The 13,633-nt window shown below is 37.5% G+C and overlaps 1 protein-coding gene across 1 annotated transcript in view; it reads left to right on the top strand.

Moving 5' to 3' along the window:
* The window catches only part of ADGRG7 (adhesion G protein-coupled receptor G7), a 65,277-nt gene extending 55,252 nt beyond the window's left edge, over positions 1-10,025 (top strand). Inside the window, exon 16 of the mRNA XM_047755820.1 lies at positions 9,504-10,025. Coding sequence (XP_047611776.1) covers positions 9,504-9,761 — 258 coding nt within the window. The 3' untranslated portion in view covers positions 9,762-10,025. The remainder of the gene's footprint in view (positions 1-9,503) is intronic.
* Positions 10,026-13,633: the final 3,608 nt, after the last annotated feature.

Genomic DNA, 13,633 nt, shown 5'->3' with positions numbered 1-13,633 from the left:
TCTTTTTCCTACCAACTGCTCTGACTAGGGCTTTCAGTACTATGTTGAATAGAAGTGGCAAGAGTGGGCATACTTGTCTTGCTCCTGATCTTAGAGGAAATTCTTTTAGCTTTTCACTGTCAAGTATGATGTTAGCTGTGGGCTTTGTCATTTGTGGCCTTTATTATGTTGAGGAACAATCCTTCTATACCTAATTCTTTGAGAGTTTTCCTCATGAAAGAATGTTGAATTTTGTTAAATGCTTTTTCTGCATCTATTGAAACAATCCTGATTTATGTCCTTTATTCTGTTAATGTGGTGTATCACATTTATTGATTTGCATATGTTGAACCAGTCCTGTATCCCAGGAATGAATCCCATTGATCATGTTGTATGATCCTTTTAATGTTTTTTGGAATTTAGTTTGCTAATATTTTGTTGAGGTTTGCTGCATCTATATTCATCAAGAATATGGCTTGCAATTTTCTCTTCCTATAGAATCCTTGTCCAGCTTCAGTATTAGGGTTATCCTGGCCCTGTAAAGAGTTGGAAAGTGTTCCTTCATCTTCACTTTTTTTGGAAGAGTTTGAGAAGGTTTTGTATTAATTCTTTAAATGTTTGTTATAACTCACCTGGGAAGCCATCTGAGCATTGGCTTTTATTTGTTGTGAGATTTTAAATTACTGATCCATCTCTGTGTTCATTATTACTCCATTTAGATTTTCTATTACTTCCTGATTCGGTCTTGGTAAGTTGTGTGTGAATTTTTTTCTTTTAATTTTTTTAAATTTATTGAGATTGATTTTATGGCCTAGAAAGCATTTGATCTATCTTGGTGAACAAAACATTTAACCTGGAAAAGAATGGTATTCTACAGTTGTTGGGTATGTCAATAGGATTGAGTAACTGTTCATGTTACACAGATTTTCTGTCCTTACCAATATTTTTGTCTGCTTCTCTCCATTGCTGAAAAAGGAGTATTAAAATCCCCAACTGTGATTGGGAATTAATTTATTCTCTCCTTAATTCTGTCAATTTTTATGTCATCTATATTGAGGTTCTGCTATGCACATGATAATTACATCTTTTGCATGAATTTGTCCTTTATCATTTGGAAATGCCCCCTTAACACTGATAATGCCCTTTGTCATGAAGTCTACTTTATCTGATATCTAACCTTCTTATTCATATTGGTTACATGATGTATGTTTTTCATCCATTCACTTTCAATCTATCTATGCTCTTATATTTAAAGTATGTATATTACAGACAGTGACTCAGTGGGTCTTACTTTTTTCTTCTGACAATCTCTGTCTTTTGAGTGCTTAGTTTGTTTAGAGCTAATGTCTTTTTGATGTGGGTGAATTCATTAACATTTTATTTGCTTTCTGTTGCCACTCTATTTTTTTTATTCCTTTGTTCCTCTTTTCCTGCCTATTTTTGGATAAATTTAGTATTGCTAGGATTCCATATTTATGTCGGTTATTAAGCAGTGACTCTTAGACTTTTTTTGTGGATTTAGGGATATATTATATATCCTTAACTTTTCATAATCAACTGAGAGTTAACATTTTACCACTTCTGCTAAAATGTAAGACTCTTGTAACAGTGTAAGTTCACTTGTTATCCTCCTTTCCTTTACATTTAGTTGTCTTTTGTATTACATATGCATACGTTATAAATCCTACAATGCAGTGTTAAAAAATGCAATTTGTTTTTTTTTTTTTTTTAAGGGCCACAGGTGCAGCATATGGAAGTTCTCAGGCTAGGGGTCGAATCAGAACTACAGCTGCTGGCCTATGCCACAGCCTCAGCAACACCAGATCCAAGCTGCATCTGTGGCCTACACCATAGCTCATGGAAACATCAGATCCTTAACCCACTGAGTGAAGCCAGGGATCGAACCCACATCCTCATGGATATTAGTTGGGTTCATTACCACTGAGCCACAGTGGGAACTCCTTTTTTTTCTCTTCTTTTTAAAATGTATTTTGTTTAAAATGAGGTGTAGTTGATTTATAGTATTATATAACTTTCAAGTATACAATATAGTTATTCACAATTATTAATGGTTATACTCCGTTTATAGTCATCATAAAATATTGGCTATATTCCCTGAGCTGTACAATATATCGTTGTAGCTTATTTGTTTTATACATAGTTGTTTGTACCTCCTAGTCCCTGCCCCTATCTTGCCTCTCCCATCTCCCTCTCCTCACTGGTAACCACTAATTTGTTCTCTAGATCTGAAAGTCTATTTCTTTTTGGTTACATTCACTAGTTTCTTTTATTTTTTAGATTCCACGTATGTGATATCATACAGTGCTTATTTTTCTTTGTCTTACTTACTTCACTAAGCATAATTAATACCCGCCATTTGTTGTTGCAAATGGCAAAATTTCATTGTTTATGGCTCAATAGTATTCCATTGTATATATACCATGATTTCTTTATCCATTGATCTGTTGATAGCCCACTTAGGTTGCTTCCAAATCTTGGCTACTCTAAATAATACTGCTATGCTATGACCATTTTGGTGCATCTTTTTGAATTAGTTTTTGTTTCTTTCAAGTATACACCTAGGACTGGAATTACTGGGTCATATGGTAGTCTTATTTTTAGTTTTTTGAGGAACCTCCATACTGTTTTCCACAGTGGCTGCACCAATTTACATTCCCACCAACAGTGAAAAGTACTGTTCTTCCAAAGTACACACCCTACACCAGCATTTGTGTGAATAAATAGGATCACTGGATCACCTGCATGGGGCAAGAAAAGGCACTCCTTAATCTCCAGACCTCTAATCTTGAAAGCAAAGATATAATTCCTAAAATTCCATGTAGATCGTTATTGCTTTAGAAAATTTTCCAATTTAATATTTATTGAAATTACTTTCTGGTAATATCTTTAATATGTTTAATAAAAAAATATGCTTTTCCTCCTGAATATGACATAAGTTTGTCTTTTTTAAAACATTTTTAAATTGTTATTTCCCCAATACAATTTTTTTTTCTACAGTACAGCATGGTGACCCAGTTACACATACATGTATATGTTCTTTTTTTTCCCATTATCATGCTCCATCATAAGTGACTAGACATAGTTCTCAGTGCTATACAGTAGGATCTCATTGCTAATCCATTCCAAAAGCAATAGTTTGCATGACATACATTTGTCTTGAACACCAGAACTAGTACTAGTATTTTCTAAGTTCTTTTAGTTTTACTGGAGTATAGTTGACTTACAATGTTGTATTAGTTTCAGGTGTACATCAGAGTTGCATACATAATTTTTAAAGATGATATGATTTTTAAATTATTTTTAATAAAATCTTATTTACCTTTAACTTGTTCACTGAAGACTGAGAAAGGCATGTAAAATTCCCTTTTATACTTTTCTACCAGTTTTTCTTATAATGTTTAACTGTTTGTTTTTATACAAATTAATGCTGTATTATCATGTTTGTAAAAATTTATGGATGTTGTATATATCTAAGACATTATACCTTCCATCAGTGTAACGTCATTCTCATTCCTATTTTATCTTGAAATCTAATTTGCCGTATATTAGTATAGTAACTTCTAATTTGTTTTTAATGTGATCTTATCCAATCTATGTTAGTTCTTTTGCCTATAACCTTTCTGTGTCACTTTGCTTTTGACTTACTTCTTTTCAGACCCCATATATTTAGATTTGTGTTTTTTAAAACATTTTCTCACTGTTTTTCCATTTCAATTAAAAAGTTAAACTTTTGAGTTCCTATTACTGAGCGGCAGAAATGAATCTGACTAGGAACCATGAGGTTGCAGTTTTGATCCCTGGCCTTGCTCAGAGGGTTGAGGATTTGGTGTTGCTATGAGCTGTGGTGTAGGTCTCAGATGTGGCTCGAATCCTGCATTGCTGTGGCTGTGGCGAAGGCTGGCAGCTGTAGCTCCAATTCCACCCCTAGCCTGGGAACTTCCATATGCCTTGAGTGTGGCCCCAAAAAACAAAACAAAAAAAAAAGTTTTATCTATGTAGCTAAATATTAGTATGTTTAATATTAAATTTAGCATATTGAAACTGATATGCATATTATGTTGTCATTTTATTTTCTTTTTTCACATGTATCCATTACATGTTTTAGTTTTATATATTTTACCATATTAATTACATTTTCTTTTATTTGAACTTCTCTAATTATTAGGACATTTTCACTCCATTAATTATTACTTTTGTCCATTAAACATTGATACAATTTGTAAGAGGAGATTTTAAATTTCTAAAGTAAAACAGTGTATTGATTCTTTCCTTTCAAAGTTGGTAATATGAGAGTTCCCGTCACGGTGCAGCAGAAAGGAATCCGACTAGGAACCATGAGGTTGCAGTTTTGATCCCTGGCCTCACTCAGTGGGTTAAGGATCTGGCATTGCCACGAGCTGCGGTGTAGGTTGCAAACTTGGCTAAAATCCTGAGTTACTGTGGCTGTGGTATAGGCCCACAGCTATAGCTCTGATTTGACGCCTAGCCTGGGAACCTCCATATGCCACGGATGGGGCCCTAAAAAGCAAAAAAGCAAAAAAAAAAAAAAAGATAGTAATAATGAACATCGTTTAGCTGCTCATTGTCTCCCAGTTTTATCGGTACAACTTAAAATTTTTCATACAATTATTGTTGTTAAATTCTTTTCTTTCAAAAGTTATTCATAATATTTAGATTTTGTTTGATAAATGTACTAACTGCATTTTCTTATACTTAAATAGTTCCTGTGTCTTTAGCCAGTCCTTCTATATTATAATGTCCTGTCACTTTGACTTTTTAATTTTAAGGAATTTCTCATTAATTATAGCATATTTTTGAGTAATTATTTGTGGATAGTTCATAAATATTAGTGAGAACTCTCTTAGCTGATAATTTTTCTTTAGGTACCATGGCACATGAACCCCATATTAGCTTGGCGTTTAATTCTTGGCAATAGTGTTTTTTTCTTTGAAATTCTATAGACTTACTGAGATTTTGTATTGTGGGAAAAAGTCTAGAAAGGTTAGAATTCTTTTCTTTCTTTCTGTGTGTGTGTGTTTGTGTGTGTGTGTGTGTGTGTGTGTGTGTTTGGGTTTTTTTGTTTGTTTGTTTGTTTGTTTTTGGTTATTCCTACTCTCAGGTCATCCCTTAGAATATTTTCTTGAAATAATTTTGGGCTCACAAGAAGTTATAAAAATAGTGGAGTGTTCCAATTGTATCCTTCAGCCAGCTCTTCCAATGATAACATCTTATATATAACTATAACATATAATAAAACTCAGGAAGTGGGCATTGGTACAATCCATATAATTTATTTACTTACAGGCATTAATCTCTTAAAATGATGGCCTCAATTGTAACTTTATTAATTTAACTCTGAATTAAATAAATAAATATAATTTGTTATCAAAACATAATTTATATATTTTTGTAAGTTCATTTATTCCTTTTTTTCTGGTACTGAGAAATTAATTTTTTATGCATACAACTCTCATCTCCTCAACTAGATTCCCAGTTCTCTAGTGCAAGAAACATTCTTGTGGAGTTAACTGTTGTGGCTCAGTGGAAATGAAGCTCTTATCCGTGAGGATGTGGGTTCAATCCCTGATCCCATTCAGTGGGTTAAGGATCCAGCATTGCCATGAGCTGTGGTATAGGTCACAGACATAGCTCGCCTCCTGTGTTGCTGTAGCTGTGGTGTAGGCCAGCAGCTGTAGCTCTGATTAGACCTCTAGCCTGGAAACTTCCATAGGCCTCAGATTTGGTCCTAAAAAGTAAAAAAAAAAAAAAAAAAAAAGGGAAGAAATATGCCTGTGTGTATCTTTCACAGTAGATATCATCTTGTCTGATATCAGGATGGACTAGTCTATTATTTTGTGAAAAAACTGTAGCATTTGATGATTGTCTTATTAAGTCACTGAGAATAGTAACCATTAAGTGAAGTTAGTTTCATGGTGTTATTTCTGGCTCTGGTCAAATATTGAGGAGAGAAGTCTGATACAAATGGAAATCATTGGGAAGGGCATTAGGTAAATTTGGCTTGACCACAAATGATAGTCTATAAAGTGCAGTGTTGGGAACTGCTTGGCTGTCTGAATTGCTACCACCACGTTCAACATTTGTAAGACCTCACTCCATCCCAGGCAGCCCTCTCCAGTGCCTTTGAAAATAATTCCTTTAAACAATGGATGTGTGCCTGCCACCAAATTTGAATGTATTATAAGGCAGATCTCTACTGTTTGTAATGCCCAAAGGAAACTCCCCAGAAGAGCATTAAATAGTGCAAGATTAGTCTGGGATTGCCAGCTGAACCATGGATTTGTTGCCTAGAGTGCCCAGTAATTTAGAAAAGTATCTAAAAAAAGGTCTGGTCAAGGATATTCCCTCTTTCATGCATAGGAGAAGTATATTACAAAATAGAAGGTTATTACAAAATGTTAATACCATGTTTTAAAATTGAAGGCGGATATATGGCAAGAGCACCCGATGAAGTCAGGATATTTAAGCTGCTTCCAGCTTTACAATTAATGGTTCATATGATTTTAGGAAAGACACACAGCCTCTCTGAGTCAGGCATGTAAAATATAAAATGAAAGGGGTCTATTGATATTGACACGTTTTTCAAAGTGGATCCAAATATTGTCCACGACAGAATTTACATAATGTGTTAAATGCCATTTCCTGGAATCAGAATCTATTAAGAGCCAGGAACCTTCACTTTAATCGAGGGCCCCAGGAGATTGTTATGCATACTAAAGTGTAGGAACAACTAGATTAGTTTACTTGGAAGGCTCCTTCTAGATTTGGAATAATCTATAATTCTAATATACACTTACTAAGTGCTACAGATATTACTTTGTGCTAGTGAGAATTAGTTTCATCCATACATTTTGTCTTTTCAAATAACATCTTTGAGGCTTTAGGTAGCACAAAGATATTGGTAGTCTATTTAGTCAGAGCCTTGCAGGATGGTGTCTTTATGGATTCTCCATGATCTAGGTTTTTTCTAATTATTGTTCAATCAGAAATTCTATCCAGTCTTATCTTTATCTTAGAATTTAAATTCTGGAAAAGCCAAGTGAAACAGTGTACCCCACCAAAAGAATACTTCTCTAAGAAAGAAGATTTTTTTCATGTCCCCAAAACAAAACTTTCTCCCTTGAACAAGCAGGATGATCAGTGGCCACTTTTGTCCTTCTGAAACCTGTGTCCCCTTGCATACTTCCATGTGCCATTAAGGCCTTCTTCAGAGGAGCAGATACCACCCAATCAAGTTAGTCTTTCTGCTTTTGGCCAGAGAACTATAGATGGAATATTTCTTGCCAATATGTATTGATTTCATTAGTCAAACTCTCAGAGTTATCTTGCCATAGCATGAAGCCTCCTATAATAGTATCCATTGGATATGATTCTAGAAATAATCCTTTTAAGGATTGGGGCTCTATAGGTGCCAGTCTGGGAGACATCCATGGATTGTTTTTAAATAACTTTTTTATTTTGAAATAGTCTTAATATACCAAGTTGCAAAAATAATACAGAGTTCCCATGTACCCCTTTTCCAGTTTTCCCCAATGATAATAATTATATAATGTTGTCAAAATCAAGAAATGAACATTAGCACAATATTCTCAACTACAGATAATATTTAATCTTTTTTTCCCACAAATTTTATTAATGAGGAATTATTAGGGGTCTTTTAGATGCTGTAATACACTTGACATTGTCTTTCTATTATATTTACAAGCAAGAGGCAGTGTAGTGTACTAGATAGAGGAGTTTTGAAGCCAAATATATAGTTCAAAGCTGTACTGATTACTGGTTAGGTAATCTTAGGCAAGTTGCTTAATTTATCTGAGCTATAGTTTTCTTATCTGTAACATGAGGATAGTAAGGTTTATTTTATAGGGTTGTTATTAGGAATAAATAAGAAAGATTAAATGATGAAGCTCAATGAAAAGCAAGTGTCTGATATTAATAGGACTTTAATAAGTGGTAGTTTTTATTTTAAAATGAATACAAAATAGTGCTTAATCTTTTGTGGGTTAATTCCTCATGCACATACGGCCTTCATATTTAAAGTACAGAAAAACAATGAATAACAGTGCTTAAATGTTTTTCAACTTTCTTTTTTTTATTTTTCTTTTTTGCTTTTTAGGCCATACTCACGGCACATGGAAGTTCCCAGGTGAGTGGTCGAATTGGAGCCTCAGCTGTTGGCCTACACCACAGCCACAGGAACGCCAGATCCGAGCCACATCTGTGACCTACATCCAGCTGGCAGCAACACCAGATCCTTAACCCATTAAGTGGGGTAGGGTATCAACCCACATCCTCATGGATAATAGTTGGGTTTGTTATGGCTGAGCCACAATGGAACTCCAATTTTTTTTTGTCTTTAAATGCACCAAATTTCTAGTTATGTTTCTAAAACTCCAAGAAATGTAGACTTACAGAATGTTAGAACTAAAAGAATTAGGTAATCCAGAGTGAGTCTGCCTCTGTTAGGATAATCATAGACATTAGAAAAGGAGCAAAGTTACTGTGGTATACTAAAAAATTAGCATTTGGCCTTTGTCCTTGGTTTCTGGCACACAGTTCCTAAAATCGCTGAGTAATGAGTGTTTTTTTGTATGCTAATAAGATAATCAGTGGCTGGGGCCCCCAGATAGCTTCAGGATGGAGGCTGTTCACCAGAAAGACCAAGGCTTGGTTAGAAGCTTGAAACTTCCAGTCCCACTCTCCAACATCTAGGAACAGGAGAAGGGATGGAGATGGAGTCAGTCACCCACAGCTTATGATTTAATCAGTCATGCCTATATTATGAAACCTTTATAAAAACCCCTAACTGAAGGGGTTTGGAGAGCTTCCAGGTTGGTGAACAGACTGAAGCACTGGGAGGGTGACACACAACACTCAGAGAGGGCATGGAAGCTCCGTACTCTTGCCCTGTAATCTCTTCTGTTTGGCTGTTCTTTTATAATAAACAGATGACGGGAAGTTAAACTCGTTTCCCTAGTGAGTTCTGTGAGTCTCTATAGTGAGTCGTCAGACCTGAAGTGGGGAGGCAGTAGCCAATTTGGACAGAGGTGTGGATAAACCTCGGACCTAACGCTCATGCATGGCAGCACCAGTGGGGCTGTCTTGTGGGACTGAGCCCTAAACCTGTGGAGTCTGACATGAACTCTTAGTAATTAGCATCAGAATTGAATCAAGTTGTAGAACACCTAATTAGGGTCAGAGTTGGTTGGTGTCAGGAGGAAAAAAAAAATGCCTCTCGGTTGCACAGCCAGCATGTGGTGAACAGGACCCTGAACGCAGGTCTCCTAACTCTCCTCCTTATATATATAGGAGCTTAGATATGAGAAGAACACTGCCTCAACCTTCTTAGACCAAAAAAGGACAGAGCAGCTCCTGATTGGGTCACCTCAGGTTGAGAAGGGTAGGTGGTAGGCTAAAGTAAAATCTCTTCCCTGACTCTGTATCTCAATACTTATCTAATAATAAACTTTTATTTTTTTCTCCAGGGATTGCAAATTTTTATCCTCTACACTGTCAGAACAAAAATCTTTCAGAATAAAGCTTCCACAGTGTTGAAATCATTGTCGTCATCTGCTGGGAAAGTGAAGGTGCTGCCGTCAATGAGCCCACTGCGGCTGCGTGTCAGGATGTATAACGTGCTCAGGTCATTTCCAGCCCTATACGGACGCTTTAGGCTGCTGGATCCATCTGTACTTACTGAGGAAATGACAGACCCTGAAAGTGACCAAGCAGATGGACAGTAAAACTCTTACCTTTTGTGGTCCTCTTTCTACCCATCGCATGTTGAGTTTTACTTTTTCTGTTTCCTTCCTTTAGTACACAGTCTTCCAGGGGGGTCTCCCTCAGTGTATTTTGCTCAAAGTTAAGAATCCAGTAAAACCTGTTATCTGTTATCATCAGGGATAATGGATTTGGTAATTTCTCTCTTAGTCAATAGATTCTTATACCAATGAAGTGAAGACTTCCACTCAGCTTTCAAGAATATTCAAAATTATCTTTGTCCCTCATACATAGTCTTTGTGAGAAACTTTGCTAAAAATATTGAACGTAAAATACATTCTTTTGCAATTTATTGAAAAAGACATGAAGAGAAGAATTTACCCTCCAGAACAAAATGACTCTTGATAAACACTGCAGGGAATTGCTTGTATGTATCATACTTCTGATCTGTGCATATTTTAAATTTTGTATGTGCTTATACTTTTATTTCCAGTTAAGACTTTTGTACCAATTTAACCTTTGGAAATGGCTTTTTTTCTGCTAAAAAAAATATGTTTTATGACCAGAGGAATTGACTCCATGAGAAATGGGCAGTAAGACATTTAAAAAAATATATAGCTGGAGTTCCCATCGTGGTGCAGTGGTTAACGAATCCGACTAGGAACCATGAGGTTGCGGGTTCGGTCCCTGCCCTTGCTCAGTGGGTTAACGATCCGGCGTTGCCGTGAGCTGTGGTGTAGGTTGCAGATGCGGCTCGGATCCCGCATTGCTATGGCTCTGGCGTAGGCCGGTGGCTACAGCTCCGATTGGACCCCTAGCCTGGGAACCTCCATATGCCGTAGGAGCGGCCCAAGAAATAGCAACAACAACAACAATAACAACAACAACAAAAGACAAAAAAAAAAAATATATATATATAGCTGGTTGCTAAAGCCTCTGGATATTTCCTTCCAGTTCTTGATATCTGCCCTTATATTGATGAAATGACAGTGAGACTCAAAATATGGAAACTTAGTTACAATCACCTCTTATAGCTTTTAAAAGATCTAGCTGCTCCTGGAGTTTCAAATACTTGAATCATGAAAGGCTTCCTAAATAAAAAATGACCTCTCCTGGGTGGGGGAGAACTCTTGCTGGACTTGGAGATAGAGTCTTTTAGTTGGTGTGCTCTGCTGTAAATTGGGCAGCTGCTGTGAATGCACTGAACTAAGGGACTCAAATGTCATGTGAGCTGTGGCACACCCTTACCACACTCTAAAGAACATGGTTTGCTTGTTTGTTCTAATAGAAATGGTTGTAAATGACTGTTGGGTTTCTAGGTGAGCCAAGAGCCTATTTTATCTGTAGCTTAACTGAGACCTTACAGGATAATGGAATAAAGTAAAAGGAAGAGAATGTAGAAGTAAAGCAGTTCTCAGAGGGCAGTGTTTTCAGTGGTGTTCTAGTGCCATCCCTAAATAGGCACTGGATTTTGGGAAAATTACAAGATGTGGTTGACCTACTTTATGCCCTGAAATTCACATTCAGATGAAAATAAACCTTAAGTAAAGGGCATGTATGTATTTTCTTTTTTTCTTTTCTTTTCTTTTTTTTGCGTTTTAGGGCCATGCCTGCAGCATATGGAAGTTCCCAGGCAAGGGGCCTAATCAGAGCAACTCACAGCTCAACCAGCCCTACACCACAGCAACTCAGGATCCAAGCCACGTCTGTGACCTACACCACAGCTCACAGCAACACTGGATCCCCAACCTACTGAACGAGGCCAGGGATCAAACCTGCATCCCCACGGATACCAGTCAGATTCGTTTCCGCTGAGCCACGACAGGATCTCCTAGTAAAGGTCACTTTAAATGTAGGGAAAAAAAAGTAACCAAAGAGCTACATTAAGTCCGAGGGTGAAATATATTTTTCCCTTGGTGGTTTTAGTTTTCATTTTTTTCCATGATTTGGGGGTAGATCAACCATAATTCCATACCATGTTCCTGGAATGACTGTACCAGAAATGTGGAAGCTCCACATGCATGTTGTGGAGTTAAGTCATGTGGGCAGTACTGTTCCCCTGCCTACGCTGAAATCCTGCCACTTGGAAATAATTCTATTTTTTTTTTGGCTGCACCCGGAGCATGAGGGCATTCCCAGGCCAGTGACTGATCCCTTGCCACAGCAGCAACTTGAGCTGCTACAACCAGATCCTTAACCTGTTTTACCACAAGGGAACCCTGGAAATAATTCTACTGATTTAAGCCTTCACCTCATACACTGGTCAGGAATCTTAGTTTTTAGTGAGGGAGATGCAACTCCAATTAGGTTAAGAGTCAGAGTTTAATGGTTCAATTCATCGTAAAGTGTAGGGGCTGAGTTGGGTTTAAGTGAGTTGACTGTATGTTTTGGTTTGTCTGAGCCAGTCCCAATTTGTTCCTATTGTCCTGACTTAAGCATTACTAGTAGCCCCTTTTAACTCTAGTGTCCTGCTTTGGACCATAAAATATGTGATGACACTAACTTTGTATTTTAGAGTTTAAACTCAGTGAGTTCAAAGAACATGTCAGGATTCTCTTTTTCTCTCCCTGTTTTCTTGGCTTTGTCCTTCCATGTTTGGCCTCATCCTCACATTGGGTTTTAATGGCTGGAAACTGGCCATTAGCATCCCCCTCCTCCTGCCCTGCAGGTTGCTATCAGTGTCCCACTGGCTGCAGCCAGCCAGAAGCCACTTGAGCCAGGAAACTGTGCTGTTCAGTCCCCTCTGATACAGTGCACAGCAGGGGCAGGGAGAGGAAAGGACCAAGAACTGGCATACCTTCATGGCTTCTGTGCCCACAGGCATTGTATCCAGAGACTGTTGATTCAGACTGAGTCACATACTCACTGTGAAGTGGAGGTCTGGGGAAATGACCCGGTTGACAGGATACCCTGAGGGGAGAGTTGACAGTTACACCAAGGACAGGAAGCTGGCAGCAAAGCATAGAGGTGCTTTCGCTGTATCTCCAAAATACAAGGGCATCCTGGGAAAACAACTTCTTGCAGGCGTTTTAGTCTTACTTTGAGCAAGCCTCTTAGGTCCTTATTTGAGCAGGGTTTGAATGGAGTGGGTAAGGAAAGCATGAAATTATTTGGTGCCTTGGAATTTGAGCAGTAAGGACAGGGACTATAAGGGCTGAAGGGTAATTTTATTGGAAAAGAAATTTTCATGAAAGGGAGACTCAGAGTACTGCAGAACTGGTTTTCATGATATTCTGTGAATACACTGTTCCCTGTTTCTGATATATTTCATGTGATAACAGTACCCTATGCCCTTTTTGGTTGTGTCAGCACATGTAGTTTCTTCAGGGAACAACCATCCTGACCTTTGGGTTTCCTTTCCTGGGTCTTTTTAAAATTTTCATTATTTTTTTTAATTTTAATTTTAATTTTTTTTTTTTTTTAGGGCTGCACCTGCAGCATATGGAAGTTCCCAGGATCGGGGTCCATTCGGAGCTGCAGCTGCTGGCCTACACCACAGCCACAGCAACCTTTCTCAGGTCTTAATAGTTCAGGGCTCACTGTTTAATCCAGTTAGAGTCTGGATTGCTTTTTCTCTTACTTCTTAAATTTTGAAGTTTATCTTGCCTCTTTTTTTTTTTTTTTTTTTCCCTGTAACCAACAAAGGGAGGACATTCTCAAGCTCAATTGCTATCAATTTGTCATTGCCTTATTCAGAAGAGCATGGCATTCTTTGCCAATGCTTGGAAAACCTAGGCCAAAAGTGCCAACTGGATCATACTAGCCTGTCAAACACTGGAGTCTCTGGCTCTGTGGAATCCCCTTACTGTGACCCTGGGACCTTTAGTACCTGGTTCCTCAGATGAGGTCCAAGACAGAGTCACCAGGATTGGTTCTATCCTGGGGGTGGCTGGGG

The sequence above is a fragment of the Phacochoerus africanus genome, chromosome 1 (assembly GCF_016906955.1).
Source record: "Phacochoerus africanus isolate WHEZ1 chromosome 1, ROS_Pafr_v1, whole genome shotgun sequence".
In the NCBI taxonomy this organism is placed as follows: Eukaryota; Metazoa; Chordata; class Mammalia; order Artiodactyla; family Suidae; genus Phacochoerus; species Phacochoerus africanus.
Note: the sequence above shows the minus strand (reverse complement) of the source record. Positions and strands in the feature narration are given on the sequence as shown.